Source organism: Cheilinus undulatus, linkage group 15 (genome assembly GCF_018320785.1).
Source record: "Cheilinus undulatus linkage group 15, ASM1832078v1, whole genome shotgun sequence".
Lineage (NCBI taxonomy): Eukaryota > Metazoa > Chordata > Actinopteri > Labriformes > Labridae > Cheilinus > Cheilinus undulatus.
The window spans coordinates 40,901,087-40,925,672 of record NC_054879.1 but is presented as its reverse complement, the minus strand read 5'-3'; the positions used below and the strand labels follow the sequence as shown (position 1 = coordinate 40,925,672).

The following is a 24,586-nucleotide window of genomic DNA, read 5'->3' as shown; positions in this document are numbered from 1 at the left end:
CTCCTTGGATGTGCTACCCTTTTATCGATTTTATTAAATCAATAATGGTCAATAGAATGCATAATACATGGATATGCAGAAGGATTAACTGAACTTAGGGATGTTTAGCGTCTTGGAAAGTTTTTTGTATCCACCCCCAGGTGTATACATTTCAGAGTGTTCTTTTGTCTTCATGGTGTAATGGTAGCCAGGAATACTGGTTAACCAGTGACTAGACCTTCCAACACAGGTGTCTTTATACTACAATCCCTTGAGACACATTCACTGCACTCTAGTGATACCTGTTTCACTAATTATGAGACTACTAGTACTAATTAGCTGGACCTCTGTTCTATCAAGTTAATCACTTTGAAGGTAGTGAAAAATTATGCTATCACTTATTTTACATAACATTAAAGAGGTATATTGAAATTTTTTTGTAAAATAAAAGCCAAATTATATTGACCATGATTGATTTATAAAATCAATAAAAAGGTAACATATCCAAGGGGGTTAGTACTTTTTATAGGCAAATCTAAGTGCTAAAGTTGTACCATATCTGCTGGATCTAGCAATGTACAACCTTTGCTAACATGAATGGAGATTTCATCTAACCTTGCAAAGCAGATAGATTTGCCCATTTCCTGTGTTTCTCACCGGCGAATCCATCTTGCAAAGCTCCCATCTGGACCGTTTGGGCCTGGTTAGAAAGTGACAGGACCAATCAGCGTCAAGGGACAGTACTTTTTTGGGTGCAGCAGAGTCGCGACGTATGCGAGCAGCAAGCGGAGGCCGGTGCAATCATGTCATGGCTCAAGACATTAGCATGGATGCCGCTTAAGTGCCAGTTTTATCAGAACTTGACGACACTACTTCGTTAAAAGAACGAACAGCAGTGAGTTGTTTTCTTTTCAAAAAACAACTAAAGTCGTGTACTGACATGTCTACAGTCGCCATGGTTTGCGTTATGCAGCTCTAAATGGAGTTTATTCCTCGGTAGCTGCGCACGCGCACCTCGGTAGCGGCGACGACGTCATGTGTTTTGTTGTTGTGAATGGCCCGTAAAGATGTGACAGACAGACTGTTCATCCAATCATCCTCCGAGTTGTTTTTTTCAAAGGCTCTGCCCTTTCCCCAACACTGTATATTAAAGGTTTTCCAGATGGATGTGTGAAACAAATCCATCTGGTGTGTCAGGATAGATTCCATCCAAAAGCATGACAAATTTAAGCACACTTTTAGACATTTGAAAAAATAAATAAATAAATAAAAAAATGAAAGCATTTCCATCTACTTGTGTTACGTATTAAAAGTCAACAGGTCAATCAGTTGGTGCTTCTGATCAAAAAAGTATTTGTTCCTGGTGGAGCTGTAGAAACAGCTCTGGTTGTTGTCTTACATGCGATATCCTGTGATGTCACATTCCCTGAATGTGTTTACTGCAAAAGTCACACTTTTCATTTGTCAATATGGCAGTTTTCTTCCTCTTCCAAGCACATTTTATGTGTGAATTTAAATTGTGCTAATTGGTTAACCTCCCCACAGTCTATCATACTACTTAAAATAACGGATTTGGCAAAAATGTGGCAGGAAATGATCACCTCTGATCATTTGTGTATTACACTGGGCATCTCCAACAAACTCTAATTTACTGACATTTCTGACAGAAGGCAGGGGCTGTCATTCTGCATGACAGCAGCAATGAATACTGCACACTATACTCTTGTTTTTAAATTCCACACAAAAAAGGCAATGTAGTGCTTTCATGTATCATACACATACTGTTAACCAGTCTCCACTAGACAAGTTTTTTTTATGTTTTTATTTTACATTTTTAGAATCTGTAGCAAGTGCCTATGATCAATAAATCGCATCTGTCACCTGTGCAAATCTGCAGCTCATCAGACAGAGAAAGAGAGAAGGCCAAGCACTGTCACGTTCCTACAGTTAATGTATTAGAAAAGTGAGTCATCTTATGCTACATATGAACATCTTCAGTCTTGGTTTTAACAGTTTTCAGCTGCAAATGCTGTCGATGTCATTCTGCACTCAAGCACATGCAAAGAGAAACTGTAGGGAGAAGAGTAGAAGTACTGAGCAAATAAAGCACATTGTGTTGCACTGTGTCTGAAATGTGCTAGATAAGTAAAGTTTGATTTGATAGTCTGGGCAATTGATGCTGAAACTGCAACACTGTTGCACTTTCATATGGTTTGGTTTGCTGTCACATTGCACTTCGTCAAATGAACCACGCTGTCTGGACAATGCCAAGCTGTTATACGTTTGTGGCACTATCGTCGCAAAAAAAAAGCAATTAAGAAGAAAAGAAGACGGCTCATGTTTAGGACAGAGGAAATAAACAGAAATCCATCTCCTTACGCTGTAACCTGACCAGCTAGATGGATTTGTTTCACACATCCATCTGGTAAACCTCCCATAGATGGCGTTTGGGAAAGGGCAGAGCCTTTGAAAAAAGACTCGGAGGGTGACTGGATGAACGTTCTGTCTGTCACATTTTTGCGGGTCAGAGCAACAAAACAACGGCATAGCCTCAAACTGAGTTGCGCCGCTACCGACAAGTAAAGGAGAGAGCTGCATAAAACCATGGCAACTGCAGACATGTCAGTACATGACTTTTGTTGTTTTTGAAAAGAAAATAACTCACTACTGTTCTTTGTTCTTCTTTAAATGAAGAAATGTCGTCAAGTTTTGATAAAACTGGCGCTTTTGCAGCATCCACGCTAATGTCTTCTGCCATGATTGCACCGACCTCCTGTTGCTGCTTGCTTACGTCACTCCGCTGCATCCAAAAGCACTGCCCTTTGTCGCTGATTGGTCCTGTAACTTTCTAACCGGGCCCAAATGGTTCAGACGGGAGCTTTGCAAGATGGATTTGCCAGTGAGAAACACGTAAACGGGTGAATCCATCTGCTTTGCAAGGTTACTTATGCCAGCCTTTTCGCCACATGAACAATACACTAACACCAAATTTTTGCTCTCTTGGGATTTTTGCTTTTGCTTTGATGTTCATATAAAATCTGTGTTTCACAAGAAGGCACCCAGTACGAGCAGCAATAATGCAGTGAGGTGTCCAATGTGTTGTTCTTTGCATTCGACAAATGAATCAGTACTGGACTAATAAGGTGAGCCAAAATGAGAGCGAGAGACCTTGACGTGTTGCCATGTTCACACTGATGCACCAGCATATATTTTAATGTATTAAAACTCATATATATCCGTAAATCATTATGCTTTATGCTACTTCCTGCCTTTGGTTGTTCGCTTTGCTTTCACACCATAAAAGAACCACACCAGGGCTCATTTGGAAGCGAAAAGAGACCTGCCTTTTCAAGTGGACCCAAGATTGAATGAGCTTTTACACCACTAAAAATGAACCAGACTATCTTGTGAAAGGGACCAGGGTTTGTTTAAAGTGGACCAAATGGCTCTAGCATGAAAGCGACCGAAGAGAGCAGAGCTGTGCACATGCGTTTATACAATATGAATGAATAAATCAAGCAGATTAAAGTAATCTGTAATCAGAAACTCTAATGAACTGAACGAGAAGTACTATAAATAGCATAAAAGTGGCAACATTATGTTTGTCTATGATTATTTTCATTCAGAAAAAGGTGCAGAGAAAATCATATGGACCATTAAACAGAAGCAAAATGACCACCCCAATTCACAAAAATGCAGATTCACACAGGATTAGTATTGCCTGTGGACCTCAACGAATGCTGAACTCTGTAGGTGATTTGTGCAGGATTTTTATTTTACAAATTACAAACACTGTGTATCTGCACAGGATTAAAAACACAGATGTCCTATATTACATCCACAGATGTAATATAAAGAAGGACATTGTTTCTTCAAAAACAGATTTAAAAATCTCTTCAACACTGTCAAATATCTTTAAATCAATGCCAAAGAGTTGCAATTACCTGACTTCGGCTTCATTTTCTTCTGAGAGTTAGACAAAGGCACAAAATGAGTCAAGCAAATCCTTTTTTTCTCTCTTCATGATGTGAACAACCCTAATTACTGCACATTACAGAAATGTCACGGTTTGCGGTTTCCTGTGGCCACTATGATCACCATGGATTTCTCTGTCACACACAAACAATGGTAATGGTTTTTTGCCTGGAGAAAACCTCTTCATAAGGCCCCGGAGGTTAATTTTCGAGAGCTCTCCCTCACATTCACTTGTGTACAGCTTCACGATTTATTTCCAATGTGTAAATAACAAAAAAAAAAAATCTGGTCGAGTTACTGTTTGTCACAAATAAGCTCCTGTCTCTGAGCTCTATCTTGAGAGATTCACCCAGCAGGCTAATTGCCCAGTTATTCATGAGCAGTCTGGAGCCCCCACTTCACCCTACCATTAGAGCAGATGCTGGCTGCAACACTACCCCCACCGACTCCCCATAGCTCTCCCCACTGGCAGCTCTCATGGACCAGTGTCACCTGCTGATTGGTCGCCTTTCCTGAGGATTTGACTCTGTAAGGGATGAAGCTATGAGGGTGTTGGAATGGTTGATTCATGTTAGATCACTTCACAGAAATGTTCCCTGGCTAAGGCCATCATGGCACACGCTCAATAAATACAGAGATGCTATTATTGAAGACAGAAAAGTTCCTGCATTAGAAACTCTCCCAAACTTCAGCCAAAATGCTCAGTCATTTCAATTTCAATGCGTCTGGGTGACACCGACTCCCACGAGACATGAAAATGACACTATGACTGACACTTAGCACACCAAGTGCTGCATACTGCCGGGATTTACAGGTCACAGGGCTTGTTTACTGTAAATCTTTAATGCTCAGAGCACATTCCTCTGCACCCACAACCACAGAGTAATAAAAACATTATGTGCTTCCATTCACAATGCATTTAACAGTTTAAGACAACACCTTCAGAAAAAAAGTAATGAAATTAGTATGAAATGTTTGAACCTTACACTGTGTTGCATCGCATTCCAAACAATCCTCTGGTTTGCAGCATAAAGGCGGGGAGACAGAAAGGCTTAATTATTCAGTGTAGGTGGAGGAAAATCGTTGATGAGCACACAAAGCCAAAAAAGACAACCGCTGTATAAAAGACATCAGAAACTGCGTGGCGAATGAATGAGATTGTGTAAACATAATTAGTATTTGTGAAGAGGCAAATGTATCACTTATTGTTGGGATTCCAAAAGCCTGCTGCCTAAACGCTGCTGCTTTTTAAATGTATTCATTAACTAAATTACCTATTAATAGCATGGGGAAAGGATTGGACATTTTGTTTATGATTTTTGAAAAAATTGCTGTAGACTGCCTTTTAAATTACCATTAAATTTGGTTTATCAGACACCCTTTTCAACTTGCAGCTTCTTACATACTAGTGTGACTTATACAGATTTTATGGTAACTGTTCATAGCCTGACAAAAGAATTTTTATGTTTTGTATATTCAAAACACTGACTTTCAAATAACCAGATAAGTCAGTATATAAGACGCACTCTCAACAGACATGATAGTGGTGCCCTTTTTTAACCGCTTTTCTCCCTCATAAGGCCATAACAATAAACTTGAACACAACATTGGGAAACTGTAAGTCAATAAACCTTGTGAATGCTCACATCAGGAAATTTGCTCAAGTCAGTGGCAGCCTAACACCTCAGCAAGGTGGAGAGGACACAAAAACTGAGTGTAGTGAAAATGAAGTGAACTCAGAGAAACTTAAAAAAATAATTTTTCATCTATCTCTTTAGAACTGGATGGCGGTGCAGGGGTTAGTGCTGTTGCCTCACAGCAAGAGGGTTCTTGGTTCCCTTCCCAGTCATGGCCTTTCTGTGCGGAGTTTGCATGTTCTCCTCATGCATGCGTGGGTTCTCTCCAGGTTCTCCAGCTTCCTCCCACCACCAAAAACATGCTCATTAGGTTAATTGGTAACTCTAAATTGGCCATAGGTGTGAATGTGAGTGAGGCTAGTTGTCTGTCTCCTGTCTCTACATATCAGCCCTCACTGCTGACCAGTCCAGGGTGTACCCCGCCTCTCGCCCAATGACAGCTGGGATAGGCTCTAGCCTCCCAGCGACCCCCAATGGGATAAGCCATGTAGAAAATGGATGAATGGATCTATCTATCTATCTATCTATCTATCTATCTATCTATCTATCTATCTATCTATCATGCATTTAAATCAGTTACCTATTTCTAATTTTGTAATACCACAATATAACACTGTTACATGAAGGGCAAGAAAAATACTGTATCATATTTCAGCCATATCACCCAGGCTTATGTCACCTTTTTTCAAACCTTCCATGAAGCCTAAACCCTAGTCTACACTGCTTTTACACCCATGCTTGTTTTGCACCGGCTGAACAGCACTCTTTCTGGGTACTGGTACATTCCAGTCCTGCCCCCAGCCGCGGATATAAGCAAGCAAGAACTGGTGGTAGATTAAGTACTGGCTCCAAACCAGCTCTTAAACTGGCTTTGTGGAAAAGGGGTAATTGTGAAAACAGATTGTGGTAAAAAACTGATAGCTTACTTTGTAGACTTTGCCTAACTTGATAGAAATCATTGCATTAGAAAACAATTTAAGCTTTGTTTTTCCGAGAGAAGGAAGGTAGACTGCGTCTTATATACCAGCATAATCTGGATTTTATGGTAACTGGTTTGGTACTTGTTGAGGGTCTTATGGAAACACAATTATTTGGTTTTGATAAAAATAGCTCCAAAGAACCATAGGTGAAGTATAATTTGAAAAGATTCACTTTGAAAAGGGCTAGAGGGGAGGACAGAAGGGCACAGTGGCTGCAGAGGTAATCCATGATGAGAACTGTCTCTCAGCTGAATTGGTCTGTCAGCTTCGTGTTAACCTTTACCCTGATGCAGCATTTTAGGCTTCAAGGTTGTTTGAAATGAAAATCCATGTATCAGGATCCAACCCAACAAACATACAGTTAATCTGATCGAAAATAAAGGCTTGCTTTACAGCAAACAATTGATGCGGTCAGCCTCTATCAATTCTTTCAGTGCTTCTTTTTTGTTTGCCTGTTACACAGAGAGGAGGAGAGCACGGAGCACGCAGCAGCACTGAGCACAGAGCTGCACACCCTCCTCTGCCCTCTCGGGGTAAAGCTGTTGATTCGTTAACAAACACAAATCGATACAGGGGGTCTGAATGGAGGACGAGTACAAAGAATTAATTTCCGGCTCCGGGGGCTTACCATGGCAAATCACCAGCCTTAATCAACAGTGTCAAGTCCAAAAGACAAACGGTGTTTACAGGGAACCACTGTCTGGCCTGAAAACAGCAGCTTTGGCTCGGTTTGCTTACCAGTCTATCCAGGCTCGTGCCAGCTGCAGTGGTCGGCCGCTCCTCCGGGCTGTATGGCTTGAAGCGAGCGTTGAACACATCCGAAACACCGCGGGCAGACCTAGTCATTCCTGCGGGTTTTGGCTGGCCACAGCCTTGAAAAACCTGCAATTACACAAAAGCACGGGCACCCGATTGTCAGGGTTTTAAATTACATTGGATGCAGAAAATAGGGGGGGAAATGCTGTTGTTGTTAAGTTGCTGTGACGAATTCCCCCCACATTTCCAGTGTGACAGTGCTCTTCATCAAGCCGAGGTGACCACGTTGATAGGTGATTCAGCTACAAGCTGTGACCAATGCTATTTAAGATGACAGAGTAAAGTTTTTACAGCCTTTGGGGAGGAGACCACATATACTTAAACCATAAACAAAACTGCATCTGCTGCATGGGAAAGCCAACAGAGCATTTCACTTTTCAATGAGAGCTGGCATCCAAATGTGTGTAGGCAGAAAAAAATTCTCTACAACCACCTACATTTTTTTCTTTCTGACTACAATTTTGTGGGCAAAGAAAAATGCAGTAAAACACAGGAAACACATTAACTACTGTTAGTTGAACTAAGATTAACTGACCAAATTGAAACATATAATTCAAATACAAGGCCTAAACTTGGACTTAATTAGAATGTGTCATTCTTACACACCTTGGACGGCCTTGGACAAATCTCAGTATGAGTCAACGCTAGCTCCACTCTTATTTTCTTCTCAGTTCGACAAATAAAAAAAGGACTTTAACAGCCTGTCTAAGGCGTTAACTTTTGTTCTCTTGGGTTTAAAAGTAATTGGCATACCCTGTAGGAGACCTGGGCACTGTTATCTTGCATATTCATGATGGCCTCTGAAATCTTGACATCAATAGGCTCCATGACAGATTCAATGTTGAAAGGTCCCTCCAGTCTCTGTGCCACCAGCAGCATGGCATCTGTCACAACAGGGGAAAAAATAAGGTGGGGTATGGAGGGGGGAGAGAAGAGGTACAAATAAGATCAGTTGATAGTTATTTTCTTAACAGCATCAAAATGATTAAATGCTACATAAACAGATCAAAAATCTATCGACCAATTTCAGTTACTATTCTTATATGATCTAAACTGGCTAAATACACATATCAAGAGAAAAGGGCTGCAACAGTTATCAGTTTCAACAATCACCACAGGAAACTCCCCACACGTGGTAGTACCATTCAAAATCTGTTTGGTAGCACTTTATTTTGGAAGGGACTGATTACCAAAGAATTTTATAGCAATCAGAGGCAATTATCTAGCAATCTATCAAGAAATAGCATGTATTTACCTGGTTATAACTAAGTAATAGTAACCCCTTAAAGCCTGTTGTATCATATATATTTGTATATATATATATATATATATATATATATATATATATATATATATATATATGTGTATAGTTATGATACCTCTATCTAATCAATATGATCATAAATAACAAAAAAAAATTCTGAATACAATCTAAAAAAAAAAAGATAAAAATGCCCTCAAGTGGATTATCACTTACCAAAAACATCTTATTTATCCAATGAGATACCAAAAAATATATATGTTAAAGTTTATTGAAATATGTTTTTTTTTTTGGATTTCAGTAGAAAGTGAAATAAACATTTCAGTTCCAAAAAAGTTAAAATTTTCTGGCTAGAATTTGTGTTTTCAGGCTTTAATGTGTTAAGGAAGTATTCACCTAGTAAAAATATATTAATTATCAAGCAATTCCTCTTAATATTTTGGCAATTCTCTGGTGATTAGGCGATATTTTACCCTAATCCTCTAACCCTAACCCCAACCCTTACAATAACCCACATCATACCGTAGCAATTCTCTGATAATTAGGTGTATCCTAACCTTAACCGTTGTAATACTGTGGCAACTCTGTGGTATTTAGGTGGTATTTTACCCTAATCCTTGTAATAAAGTGGAAATTCTCTGGTAATTAGATGGTATTTTACCCTAACCCCAACCCCTTGTGGTATTGTGGCTATTCTCTGGGAGTTAGGTGGTATTTTACCCTAATCCTTATAATAAAGTGGCAGTTCTCTGGTAATTAGGTGGTATTTAAGCCTAACCTTTGTGGTACTGTGGCTATTCTCTGGTAATTAGGTGGTATTTTACCCTAATCCTTGTAATAAAGTGGCAATTCTCTGGTAATCACATGTGTAATTCTTAGAAGAAGGATAATAGTTTTCTACAATAGATGTTTGATAATTCCCAGAGATTTCTTTATCTAAGCCCACTCATTCAAAGTCATTCCTTACTGAATAATTCTTGAATAATTTTAAAAGGCAAGGTTATGGGTTAGGGTAGGGGTTGGGGGTTAGGGTTAGGGTAAAATACCTCCTAATCACCAAAGAGCTACCACAATATAACAAGGAATTACTTGATAATTAATACATTATTACAAGGTAAATACTTCCTTCACATTATTATATGTCTGAGTTATCTCTTAGTAAAATTGCCAACTTATTACTGGTTTATTACCACCTTATTCTTGAGAAATTACTATATAGTAACAGTAACTACTATACAATTACTTGGTAATTAGGGCCCACTAAAATGAAGTGTTACCAACTGTTGATTGATTTTTATACTTTGAAAATATTATGGTAAATAATGTCCAGATTGTCCAGTGTCAACCAAAGACTTGACCGTCTCCAACATGGGTGCAGCATGTAACATAGGTCAGTTTCATGAGGTGGACTGAAAATAAAAACACGTCATGATGTGGAGAAACTTGTAAAGAAAGGTAGAGGCTGTGACAGAGGGCAATGCAGAAACACCATCACATCGAGCAGAGAGAAGCGTATCTTTGGCAACAATCAAATAACCTGAGCTTCCTGCACTTTTATGGAGAATGGTTGTCTTGACATTCTTCGGAGCAAAACCAATGTGAAACAATCAGAAAATAACACCTTTTATCACTATATCTACCAGTGCACACTAGACTAGCTGTTCTCTCTCGTTCTCTGATTGCAGCAGCTTTGGCTGTCTGTTTTTATCTTTCATAAGGTTTGTGCTTTCAGTGCTATCAAATATTTAAAAAGATATTGCATTGGTTAAAGTGTACAGTACCAAACAACTATCAACATATCAATCTACATTTAATAAAAGCACCTTTGTTAATGCACATTTGACAGCGTTTTCATGTTTTGATTGTTAATATTTTAACATTCCTGCAGCAAGAACTGCATAATTCTCTGTGCTGCCAATTAAGTGTTTTTCATTTAAAACTGAAAGAAACTAATTAAATGAGGCCTAGCACAATTAAACAAACCATAATAATACTAATTACAGTGATCATTTTGATTGCAACAATTGTGATATGAAATTAAATCCTTACACCTTGTGATGCACTGTGCACAAGTATTTTACTTTGAAATGATAAATAATTTAGTACAACAGATGGCTGCTTGCCGATAAGATTACTGATAGTCTTTTTTTTTTTTTTAAATTGTTGATTGCATAAAGATGTTATTTTTGCCAATCCGGGTTGGGGGTTCATATGTAAAGAGGAGATATATTTCTTAAAACAAAATGGGAAGAAGGAACTAAAGGCCTGTAATTGATGAGTCTCCAGATAAAACACACAATGACAGCACACTAGTATGCTTAAAAAAAAGGAAAGGTTTGGTGAACAGCTCTGTTTTTTTTAGTGCATAAATTAAAACTGAAAGAGAGTTGTTGTTTTCATAAGAATTTAAAATATGCACTGACATTAGTCATATCAAAGGTAGGGGAAAAATAAGAAGTGCACCCTTAATACAAAATGCTGGTGTTGTCTGTGGTTAAACTTCTGTTTCTGATGTTGATCCGACTGTGAATGTGAGAAAACCACATCAAACAGAGCAGGCAGGGATACTTCTAAGAAGTCGTGGTGGATGAAGAGACTGTGAGATTGATTTTGATATTAATAGCTTTGCCTTTTGGCTGTCTGGCAAGCTTTCTGCAGTTTTCAGATGCCTGCTGAATCAGCACTTTGACAACGTTAGCTTCAGCTGGGTGCTGAGGTTAGCGGCTAATGCCCTGTTTGCATTCCATTAATAGTCCATTGCTAGGGTGACAACTCTTGTGTGACTTATTAGATCGGTCATGTTAAAACTAAAGGACTTCTTGCCCCCCTTTGGGATATTTGCAGATCATTTTTACTGACAAATCCATGTTATCCTCCTCTGAAACACCTAAAAGCACCCACACAGGTGACGCCATGTTTAGTCTGGTGTTGTTGCAGCTGAATACTTTTGTTGCTTCTTCTGCTTCTTGTTGTCTCATGAGGAAGTGAACAAACGCCAGGAGATGCACACAGATAACCAGCTAGACTGCCAAATTCAGATATCAAATTTTCCAGTACAAGATTTGCAAGCTGGCTAAACTAGTAACCCATCGTTTTTTTATGAACATAGGCTTGAACTCCCAGTCAAATGCTCTTCTAAAACTGTAATGACGCCTCCCTGTGCTAATATCTGCTGTAGCTCAAGTTACTACCGATGCTTTCCAATTTTAAGGTTCTTGTTTATGTCAGCCGGATGTAAACATGAGAAGCGTAGTGCTTAGCATAATATTGGAATAGCATGGTGCAACAGTTTTTAAACTAGAAAATGGAAATAAAGTTGTGTGTAGGTTGCTGAGGGTTAAACTCACATGTAACTACTTAAATGAAGTGAAGAGTAACCACACTGAGCATGGTATTAATCTCCAAAGAGGAGTCAAGGCTGGTGGAGCTAGCTGCTACCTTTAGCAACACTCTACTCAGCATAAAGGGGCTGGCATCATATACTCACTAACACAACGACCCTGTGATGAATTTGACTGTTTCCTAAGCATTGTCTCCTCTGTAGACTGTTCTAAATCCCCTATTTAAGAGGGTATTTAGAATGGATAGGGAAATATGTGGCTGGGAACATCCTTAATCGGTGGATTTTATTCGTTAAGTTTTTACTAAAGGATGAATAACTCTGTAAAATATCTGCAATATTGGGCATTCATTTATCCACACCTTTATATATCATACATCCCTTATTACACCTCTTCTAGAGACACTTTACTTTCAAGGCTAATGCTGCAAGTAGGGATGCATGATGTACGATTTTTGTTGATATCAGATATGCCGATATTTACAGATTCATTTTAGCCAATACCATTGTTGATACTGATATTTAAATATATTTTACATAACCAAGGTTTACACTACATGTAATTGATTGTGGCGCACTGCCATGCCAAAATAAAAGCCACCATGCTTGATCTTTTTTTTTTATCAGATATTAAAAATGTGAGTTATACTGTATGAATGGATCCATATAAACATATAGTCTATATTTGCGCACATTTATGAACCATAAGAGTTTAAAATTGTAATCATGAAACATGACACTGCTCTGCACATAACTTAATTTTAAAAAATGAACACCGGTGTCTCAACTTTTTGTGTGTCATGACACATGGACGGCTGATAAACTTCACTGTCGCTTAAGTTAGTACTTCCCTGATTATAATCAGATAATTAGCAGTAAACTTGAGTAGTTATATTCATCATCAACTGTGTCTCATGATGGAGATGAGACGCTAGTGACCTAAAAATAGTTCATGTTCGTAAAAACTCCGGCGGAACTTAAGTATCGTTTCTGTTATGATACGAGACTGGATAAAAACAACAGCGATGGACTGTCAGGCGTTCATCTAATCCATGATATTTGCCTCACTTTGTGTTCTAAATGTTTGCTAAAACAGGAGAAAGGAAGGAGAAGTGCGAGCTGCAGTCACAGGGCGAGAGAAACAGTTGTGCTAGTCAAAGCCCTCCCCGACAGTTTCTAAAAATCCTGGAGAAAACCCTGATAACTAAAAATTCAGTTGTTTGAACCCAATTTAAGGTTTGAGGATGAAAAAATAAACTTTTTTTCTTAAAAAACACTTTAAAGTTTAAAGAATGAGAATGAATAAAGAAAAAGATCTAAACTTACATAGGTCTGTTTGTCCAGATTGAAACTCCACTAATTTATCACTATATATGGCAACATTGTTTAGTCGATAAATGTTGATATTCATGGCCAAAATATCGGATGTAAATACTGGCAGAAATGTTGATATCTGTCGATACCAATATTTGCCTTTTTTAGCAAATATCTGCTGATTCCATTGTCAGGCCGATAACATTGTGCATCCCTAGCTGCAAATGCCAACATCTGTCGAAGCTAGAAAGAAAAGAAAGTATCTGTGGTCATGTTCTTTCAGGATAAGTTATCTTTTGGGCATTTTGCTTTTCTTTCATAGGATAGCTAAAGAGAGACAGGAAATATGGCGAGAGAGAAGACACGACCAAACATGCGCCGAGACTGAGAATCTATCTTGTGAACACTATCCACTGAGCCGCCCTAAGATGCTCTTTTTAAGCTAATTTTTCATCTAAAAATGAAGGCTGTGCCCAAATACTGGCACAACTAATAAATTTGACATTTTAAGCGCGTCTCTCCTCAAGTCATAATGATGCACCTAGAAGGAAACAGTGGTATACTGTACAGAAAATAAACTGTGGAGCACTGGTTTGATTAAAAAGACTCTTCAATTCAAGGACAAAGAAACCAGAGGAGGTGGGAAGAGTGACTCTAGTTGAAAGGAACAACAATCCACATTTCACAGTCTGAGAGCTGAACCACAGTACTGGTAGCTAGCAGGATGACAAACTCCACATGGTGGAAACAGATGGTACTAAAGGAGCTACACAGCTGCACAAAAAACTGCACGTTGAAGGCTTTGCTGAGCACAACAGGATCGCCAAACAGGAAGTGAGTTTAAACATTTTTCCTTCTGAGAGACCCTCAAACTGGTGCGGCATTTACAGTAATTCATACAGGGAATGCTCCTTTAATGGACAAGCTCTTTAATCATTTAAACATCTGAATATCTAAAGCATAGGACAGGGGTAGAAGGGTAAATTATTGCAATGCTTAGGTTTACAATCTTGATCACATGCACGCTGTTCAGAAATTATGTACAGTGAATTCATTTGTCTGTTTGATTTACTGTATTAAAGGCTGTGTCGGTATTTATGTTTTGTATTTTAATGTGAGATATCTCCTGCAGTGCTTTAATTTGAGGATGGTTCATGTTTATCAAATACCAAAAACACGTAAACATATGTGAGAATTATTAATGTTTACTACCAAAAAAATGACTGATAAATGTCTGGTTTCCCATTGAAGCTGCAACTAAAGAAAATAAATGCATGTTAAAAGAAAATCTAAATTAAAAAACACATGAAATAAAAGCAGCATCAGAAAGGTTTCCACTTGATTCCCGAGGAACACGCCTATTGTTCTGCAGTTTATTTCTGATGTATATAATTGCACCATTTCTATATTTGCTTACTTTCTTGGTGTGTGCTGCTGTTTTACATAATGCATTTTGTTTATGTGGGTTTTCTATATTTGCTCCTGTCCTCTCTGTTTGAAATGTTTTGCAGAATGTAATGCATAACTTGTCAAAGTAGTGGAAACGTTTTTCTTTATTCATTTCAGTTTCCTGACGCTGTTTGTTTTCTTAAGCGTGTCAGGCTGTCAGCTCGCACTGAAAGCAAAGAAGAGAAAAAGAAGCAGGTTGATTTAACAGAAACTCAGAGTTCATCTCTCCATATAATGCTTAAATCTAATTAAATATTGCAACATTTGTTCCAACATTTGCAGCTTTTCTTTGCTTTAAATCACTGTTAACTGAATACTTTTAAATGTAGAGTTGAGGGATGATGTTTGGCATTTTTCACTGCCTTTAAAAATTTAAATGACTTCTCTTTCAATGCAAAAAAAATCAATAATGAAAGCAATCATTTGCTTTCAATGCATCATTTCACTAAAGGTCACAAACAACAAACTGTTGTGTCTTGCCTTCTGATTAGCAAACAGAATTGTGAACAAACACGGCCTCTCCATCACAGTCCACTGACACACACTTAGGATGCACGAATGCTTCTTGGGGCAAATTCAATTTTTATGTAGATCGACTCAATCACGTCAACTAAATTTTGTTATACTGCATGCAACAAAAATCGCTGATCATGAGTCATTGATTTAATAGAAGTTTAGAAAGCCAAGCACTTATTTGCTTCGGCTGCAGGCTGTGAATACGATAAGGTCAGTGACTCATTAATATCAATGTGTGGACACAAGCCAGAAGGCCTTGTTGAACATAAGACACTATGCATTAGCATCTCCGCAGAGTCCACTTAATATCATCACTTTAAATTAACACCTCTTTTAGTTTCTAAAGGATATTTCGCATTCGTAAGACTTATTTTTACCCCTGTGTTGGTGAAGATTATATCACAGCGAGGTCTGGCACTCAACAACAACTGCTGCCCTTTAAGCTCAGTGAGCTAATTGACACTGCTATGAAAGCGAGCAGAGCTAAAGGGTTTATATTCTAACGTGACACTCTCTATAGAGCTGCATATGAATGGCCTGCCACAGGGGGTTTAACGTTACCAAACCACTAACTCATAGTGGAGCAAGTCCCAGATCTGGAGATGGATCCCGAGGCAGCACTTATTCAATCTGTCCAGAGACGTTTCTCCATCCACAGACCTCCCAGGACAAGACCTCACCAGCAGCCTGTCATAATGACTCCTCAATTACCTACTTATGAAACAAGGTCATCCTGTCATTTCCAGTCTTCTTATAGAAACAATGGCGTCTTGCATGCTTGTGACTGGGTTTCACTTTTCAAGTCACATTTCTTAAATGTAGCTTTGAGTATTTTAAGTTCTTCTGATTCCGTTTATGATGTAAAATGACTGACTATCATCATTTATATGCCAACAAATCAGTAATTAAAGACATTTGTTCACTTCCTGAACAGTATTTGGGAATGGCAGAATGTGAAATAACCTTAGACTTTATACAAACCCCATTTCCAAAAAGGCTGGGACGCTGTGTCAAACTTGCAGGATAGATTAGAGTTATGTGCACATTTTTTCAACAGCATACAGCACAAAAACAAGCTATGTAATTAAAACCAAAAAAACTTTATTGCTGTTCAGAAATTTACAAACAATTTTAATTTAATGCCAACAACATCTTCCCAAAAAAGTTGGGACAGGACAGCAAAAATGACAATGTACTAAAAAAAACACCTGGAACATCCCACAGGTAGGGAAAGTTAACAGTGAACAGGAGGTAAAGTCATGACTTGATTTAAAGGAGCACTTTTAAAAGCTCAGTTGTTTGCAATCAATGATTGCTCAAAATCCTCCACTTTGTGTAAGACTGCATGGGCAAACAGTTCGACATGTTAGCAACATTTCTAAACATGCAGGGAATTTATAGATTTCACCATCTGCAGTCCATATTATCATTACATCTGGAGAAATCTCAGCAAGGATGAAAACCAGCATTGATTTCCCGTGACCATCCTCCCTTAGGTGGCACTGAATTAAAAACCAGCATCATTCTGTGATGGATTTTCCATTGTGTGCTTGGGTACACTTTGTAAAACCATTGTTGGTTAACACTAGGGTTGTGCATCGTTAATACTGGCTAAATTAATATTCTTAAAAATGGTACTTGTGCCTAAACAGTGCCCTAATCCATACTTTTAGAAGGAAAAAGTGAGAACGACCAACAACATAATAAAATACTGCAATAATTGCAAGGCAAGTTTAAATCACCAACTGAGCGATTTTTTAACCTTTTCATCCCTAGGCCCTTTTCAGTGTTCCATCTTGAAAATGACATACCCAAATACAACTGAGTATTTCTCTGCTACTACACGCCAAGTTCATCTAATTTAATAGATATTTGTATCTCTTAAATGTATATTGTACAGAGACAACTCACCATAAATCTGTATTTCGAGTTGAAGTTATAAACTCACCATGAGGCCGCCATGTTTTAGTCTAGTCGGGTCCTGTGAAGTCATCAGGCTACAGTGGTCCTCTGCCTGTTCTATTTTTACCCATTAGATGCCTATCAGAGTGCAGAATGTACTAAAACCAGGTGGTTTAATTACATTTTTATTTAAAACCTTCTGGAAATGCAGATCTCTATAGTGAGTTTTTTTTTTAATTCAACACACGGTACATATAAGAGATACAGCTGTCTATCCAATCTGGTGAATTTGTCTGATCCTGCAGAGTTCCTGCAGAGATTCTGCCCAGCAAAGCAGAAGCCATATATCAACAACAGCTTTTCCCAAGCTCCCAGACCTGAGCTCATCTAAGATGGACTAACTCGGAGTGGAAATGTGTTCTGTAGTCCGATGAGTTTACGTTTCAAATTGTTTTTGGAAACTACTGAGTTTCTTGAATCCTTTAAATCCCCAGACTAAAAGGGAGAAGGACCAATCCAGACTGTTATCAAGGCAAAGTTCAAAAGCCAGCATCTGTGATGGTGTGAGGGTGTATTAGTGCCCTAGTAGTGGTTACTTGCACATCAGTGAGGGCACAATTAATACTGGGAGGTTTCACTTTTAGAGTTGGTATCTGCCGATAATCGTACTACATCCCTAAGTAATATTCCAGAAATTAGACCAAATAGCGGCAAACTCACAAAACCACATATATTAAAAAAAAAAAAACTTAAAGCTCCTGAGAGGAGTTTTTGGCTTGCCATGAAACAGACTGAAAATTATTTCAGTACCACTCCTATAGCAGGGTTGATGTCAGATGATGCTATTTCTTTCCACAGCTAAAATTCTCAATGAGTAACGGTGAAAAGACACAATTAAAGTTAGTCAGAAAACACTGCTTATTTATCTAAAAGACAGATAACTTTGTCTGAACCAAAGGTGATTTGCAGGAGCTTTGATAGAGGAAATGTGCAAAGGCAGCCAAACAAGGACTAACAGGAGGAATTAGGGACAAACACTGTACTTTAGAGAGACAACAAAGTACGCCAAAATAACTCTCCACCTCTGTGACAGCAGGTCCTTCCAGCTCGTCATTCTTCTGGGACCTGAGATCACTGATAGGAGAGGAAAAGAGCTGCGAAACATTAGCTCTGCTCCGGCTCCATTTCCTTTCCAATTATGCCGGGCTCTGAGCCTTTGAAGAGCTCTTTCTGTTTGTTTACACTGTGGATTACAAATAGCCTGTGATGCTCTCTGAGATTCCTAATATACACATAGAGCCGGTGCCAAACGATTTTCTACAGTAGCACTTCAATCGCACCTCTGTGCTACCATATGGTGTGAGCTTAGACCCACATACACCAACAATAGTAGTGACACAAAAACTCAGATTTACCCATACTGATACTTATAACGCTTTAAAATGTGCTTTTTGATACTTTAATTACAGGAATTGTATTTGTTGGGAATATTTTGAATGTTGCATTGCCGTGCAGCTTTCTGTTTAATCTGATTATGATGTAAATGTATTTAAATGCCTCAGGTGTGTCTGCTTACTTTATAACAAAAACACACACACACACAAATCTAAATTCATGTGTTAGCTTAAAAGCTGTCAAGAGCAAATACTGAATTTAGGTCAAAGGGAGCCAACTGGGAACAACTCACTTTTAAAAATAAGAGCCAAAAAGAGTGCCTCTAGCATCACAGACGATGGCAATCTTTCCCGACAACGGTGACTTATCTGCAACTTATCAGATGGGCTCAACAAACAGAGGCAGCCGGCAACTTTGTACATAACCGAGGGAGAGCAGACAGAGACGAGTGGGAGGGAGAGAAAAAAGAGAGACAGTTGGTGCTGATCAGGTCGGGGCAGGCAAGGGTACAGCTTCTTCCCAGAGGAAGAGTGGCTCCTGAAGCACATGTGGAAAAACTCGACCAACATGGAGAATTAATGACTCTCATTTAAGAAGAGTGCATGAAGCCTCGTCCGCTGTGGCACGGCTGCCACTCTGAGCCAAATTCTGCCTGCATCACTTTTGTGGTGCTAAGATAGGCCAGTGGCCAGCCGGAGGAAATCTTTTTATCATCACAGTACAGCCATGCAAAAACACATCTCTTCTTATTGTGAGCTGAAGGGGTTTGAAAGCAGATATGAACCACCTGATCGAAATGATTTGTTTCACAGTTGAGGTTAATGTTTCAGTTTGTGATGTGAAACATGCTTATTTTTGCCTGCCCGGTAAAACAGCTTTAAAAAAAATCAGAGGAGGTAATATTACTCCAGGCTCCTTATCGAGATTGATGTCCACTTAAATTCAGGCTATGTCAGCCGGAGGCAACCTCCAGCAGACAAGGACAAATAAGGGAAGTGAGCAGGCCCATCTACAGCACTTTGCCTGTGAAGAGCTCCACAGGATGAAAAATGGCCCTGCTGTAATTTGGATTCTGTAAAGCATAGCTCATCTGTGGTTCAGTCAACCAGCTAATGGTGCTGTATGAAATGGTGGAAAAGTGGGGGAGAGGGGGAAAAAAAGCATGTTGCTCCTTGATCACAAGCTGTCATTTTCAAAAAAGTCCTTGAGCACACGCAAACGGATGTCCTCACACACCTCTGAGAGGGCACAGCTCACCAAAAATGCTCAATAAAAACAAACAAGTTCTCTCTTTTCACTTTTAATAATAGAGATGAGTGACTAGAAAAAATAATGTAATTGCAAGTTTTTTTTTTTACAATATTGCATCAGTGATTTTATATATTTTTTTAATTAATCGCATGTATTTTTCATCAATCATAAATATGAACTTGTTCTATACTAAACCCAACACAATGAGACAGATTAAACATACACCGCTCTTCTTTGTAGGCCTGGCATGTATAACTGCAGTTGGGCCATGACCACTCATCTCCAAAATCACCACTTTTCAGAGAATGAATAAAAATACGGTACTTTTCAAGACAATCTGGCTACAGACCATTGATCTCTGAGGACAACTAAGATGCTGTATTTATCTCACTAAAACTTTCAAAATAAAATCAGATTAAAATAGTGTTTATTGTTAGGGTAAAGGTTAAGGTAAGGGTGAGGATACCAAAAGGTAAAGATTAAAAAACTGACCTACAAACCTGATCACAAAAAGTTTAATAAAGCAGATATAACAGTCTGCTTACAGGAAAAATGCTTGTACTCCATGACATCATTCTAATGCACCAAGCATATCTAGTAGCTAATGAAGCTAGCATAGCTACGTAGCTAAAGCTAAGCTCAAAAAGCAGCTACGTAAGCAAGATATATCTGTTATCTATAAAGGTCAGCTAGCTTTACCTACATTTGTTAAGGCTAACTTAGCTGTAGACAAGAGCGCTACATAGTGAAAGCTAAGCTCACAAAGCAGCTATGTTGATATGTTATCTATGTTGCCATGTTAGCTTAAGCTACATTTGCTAAAGCTAAAGTTGCTAAAGATAACAACTATAGATAATGGAGCTACGCAGCTAAAGCTAAGCTCACAAAGCAGCTATGTAAGCCAAGTAGGAATGTTATCTATGTAAGTAAGTTAGCTTTAGCTATTTTTGTTAAAGCTCCTGTTGGTAAAGCTAACTTAGTATTGATAACATACCTATGTAGCTAAAGCTAAGCCCACAAAACAGCTATAAAAGGTAAGTAGATAAGTTATTGATGTAGCTAAGTTAGCTTTAGCTATGTTTCCTTAAGCTCCTGCTGCTAAAGGTAACCTACGTAGCTAAAGCTAAGCTCACAAAGCAGCTATGTAAGATATGTAGATATATGTTATCTATGTAGCCCTTTTCTAAAGATCACATTGCTAAAGCTAACTTAGCTACATTGGCTTAGGTAGTAAAGTTAATCACATAGCTATTGTAGCTATGTTGGCTAAAGCTATAAAGGGGGTAAGACACCAGCTGATGAGTTGTGCTGTTCATGAATGAGCCTGTTCTACAAAAGACCTCTTTAATGTTAGCTACAGTAGCTAGTTCTCATTTGACTGCTGGTTTTCTTTCCTCCATCCTTTGTTGTTATTCATTCCTCATTTAAAAAGCCAAACTGGTAATAAATGAGTACACTGGGGAGCCAAATGACCATCTCGACTGAGCTGAGCCAAATGAAGTGGATCTCTTAAAAGAGTAACGCTTGACAGACAACAGCTGAGGGAAAAAAGATTAGATCGGAGTTTACTGTGCTAAACCATGACAAAATTGTACTGAACCAAACCAAATGAGGAGCCGCTTTGTGGAAATGGACCATACATGAGCGTTGTTTGACATCGGTCTTCCAGGCTTTTTAGACGGAGGCTTTTTAAATTCATACCGGCTGCTGTTTCACCGTATTTCTTAAATGACTTTTTTTAACCTTTAAACTGCCTTTACCTTTATTTCACTTCTTACAAGTCACAACAGTAGCTGAAGAATTCAGAATGCTTTTAACTTTTGCACTCTGAATGCTTGGCATAGCTGTAAACAGATCAAAACACAGCCTTTTTGGTAGAGTTTGCCTATGCAGAAATCATTTCCTGCCTCCCAAGGGGAGTTCTCTGCTGATGCATGATGTCTCCTGCAAATCATATTTGATTTGTTGTATTAAGAGGCATTATCTTTTTTATTTCATTGTCATTTTGATTAAGAAAAACATGCAAAAGTAAGAAAGGTTTTGCAAGCTATTAAAAAAGGTGACTCTTGAATGGTTGCATGATGTGTGGAGTATAAAAGTTCTGCTGCAAATAAACAAAAAAGTACTAAACTAGAACTTTGACCACATTTCAGGTTGATGAAATCCTGCACCCTCTGTAATTGCGGTAGGCCACATTGCAATTTAATCCAACTTTTGCTTAATTGGTCATCCTTATTTTCATAAAACTGAGACAGACCAATTAAAAATATTTCCTGAAAAACAGAAAAAAGCTGCCAAAAATTTTTTTTCTCTTAAAACAAACTCTGAAAGAAGAATTTGTGCATGGCTTCCACCAACAACACTCGTCCTCCTCTTAAACCTCCAGTGACTTGTTAAGGGCAGTCACAGAAAGGACAGCACACTGCAAATCAAAAGTATCCTCAGCTTATAGAAGCAGCACAAAGAGAATATCATGATTATGTGAACACAGTACACAAAAGATCCACATCTAAAAGATGTAGATAGACTGTGATATGGGTGTGCAGTTGGGCTTTCACAGCTGCTGCCAGTTTGATCACAGCTGAATAAAAAGAAGCAGACTCGTACTGACAGGGATTCTCAGCTCCATGTTGAAAATAGTCGTACCTTTAACACATTTATGAATCTCCTCTTGCAAATACATCTCGATTAAATACTTTCTGCTCTCCTTCCCATGTGAGAACAGTGACATTCATGAGTCTGAAAGTTGGATTACATTGTGAAGGAGCTTTTCAGTAAAGTTTGGTGAAAACTTTTGACACTTTTTATTTAAATTTAGATGCACAGTAAACCTAAGTTTCATCCTTATCACAATATGAGTGCTTGGAAAAAATACTGCATTAAATAGGTTTATTTTGGGTGAGCATGCAATACTTTTCCATCTCTGAATATCAAACTTTTCTGACTCTAAAAAAAATCCACCCTCAGAAAAATTTGTGCCAATTTCTCAGAGTAAAAAATGTTTTTGGGGGGGATCAAGAGGGACAAGTTACAAATGTAGACCTACCTGAGAGTTACATCGCCTCATGTCATTTTAGAAACGTTGAACATATAAAAAATTGCAAATTGAGGACTCCATTAGCCGAAAACGTCACTCTGTTAGCCCTATTTACCTATAGTAAACCAACGTTTAATGGATGCATTTTACCAATTGGCTCCACTAATAGACGGGATCTGTACATGACCACTCATATATCGCTCTGATTGGTCCACAGCAAATGAGACAGAACGTTCGTCCAATCACCGTCTGATTTTTCTCTTCTAGACAGCAAGTCTAGACTGTCTCTACAAATGGCTTGTATTGATGAACTACCTTCCTACCTTCTGACCTACATCAGTCCGAAGACTTCAAGAACGTATAATCTCCGATCTCAGGATCTTTTCTTACTGTCTGTCCCCAGGGTCAGAACTGAGCTGGGAAAAAGGTCTTTAAATTTGCTGCTCCCTTTGCCTGGAATGACTTACAGAAAGACCTAAAACTTAGTGAACTGGTCTCATTGGAAGCTTTCAAGAGGAGGTTGGTTGACTTGGAGGCAGTCAGATCTGTCTGCAAATGTTTTGAATGTTGTGTCTGATCATAGCTGGTTTTAACAATTACTTACTACTTTCTCTTTCAGTGTGCTGTTGTTTGACATTTTACTTGTATGTTTACTCGTTGATTGTCTGCAACTTTGACTGTGCTGCTGCTGTCTTGGCCAGGACACTCCTGAAAAAGAGATTTTTAATCTCAATGAAGTTGTTCTCCTGGTTAAATAAAGGTTAAATAAAAATAAGACAAATGAAAAAAAAAAAGATTCTTTCTCTTTAAGCTCTTTAACAGTGAGGCTGTCAGTGCTAAGTGTTACGTTACGTTGTTAAGGTTTGGGTAGCTCCCACTTCTGTCAGTTTGGCCCTGGGCTGTTGAGGAGCTGACTTTGCTCTTAACATTTGACTTTAATGCCAAAATTATATTTAGACCTAGTTCTTGTCTATATCATATATAATATAAATAAAATCCTGTTTTTATCATCTAGTAAATATCTCTAAAATAAGACCAGTTTTAAATTTTAAAGACACAAACACTTTTACATGCTTTTATATCCTCACATCTAGATTACTGTAACAGCCTTTTTACTTGCCTGAGCCAGAAAAATATTTACCACCTGCAGTTGGTTCAAAACTCAGTTGCCAGGCTCTTAACTAAAACTAGATCTGAGCACATCACTTCTATCTCTATGTTTCAGAATTGATTTTAAGATTTTACTGACGTTCAAAGTTCTGACTTAACGTTTCAAGCTCTTAATTGCCTGGCTCCTACCTACATGTTAGATCTTTTAACCCCTTATGAGCCAGCACGTACCCCGAGATCCTCAGACAGGAGTCTCTTGGCTGAAAAGCTGAAACCTAAAGGGGACAGGGCTTTTTCAGTCCCCCAAGGCTCTGGATCTCTTTGCTTGAGCAGTCAGCGACTTCTTTTAAATCTCTTCTTAAGATATACTTTTGTCGAAGAGCTTTTCCTTATTATTCTTTAGTTTTAACTGCTTTATTTACCTGATTAACATGTTTTGATCTTTTTCCTGTACCCACTTTGCTGCCTGATTTTACTGGTGTTTTATTTGCGTTGTAATTTCTGTTGCTTGTGAAGCAATCTCTAACTTTGTTTTGAAAAGTGCTCTATCAATAAAAATTTTTATTATTATATTATTGTAATTCTCAACATTTTCACTTTTTTCTCTCGAAATGGTATTCAGCT

General features: G+C 38.4%; 1 protein-coding gene across 1 annotated transcript in view; it reads right to left on the bottom strand.

The window, feature by feature from the left end:
- The window catches only part of LOC121522980 (glypican-6-like), a 189,141-nt gene that overhangs the window by 51,495 nt on the left and 113,060 nt on the right, over positions 1 to 24,586 (bottom strand). The window contains exons 5-6 of the mRNA XM_041807688.1: positions 8,141 to 8,271; positions 7,310 to 7,453 (exon numbers count right to left, since the gene is read on the bottom strand). Coding sequence (XP_041663622.1) covers positions 7,310 to 7,453; positions 8,141 to 8,271 — 275 coding nt within the window. The remainder of the gene's footprint in view (positions 1 to 7,309; positions 7,454 to 8,140; positions 8,272 to 24,586) is intronic.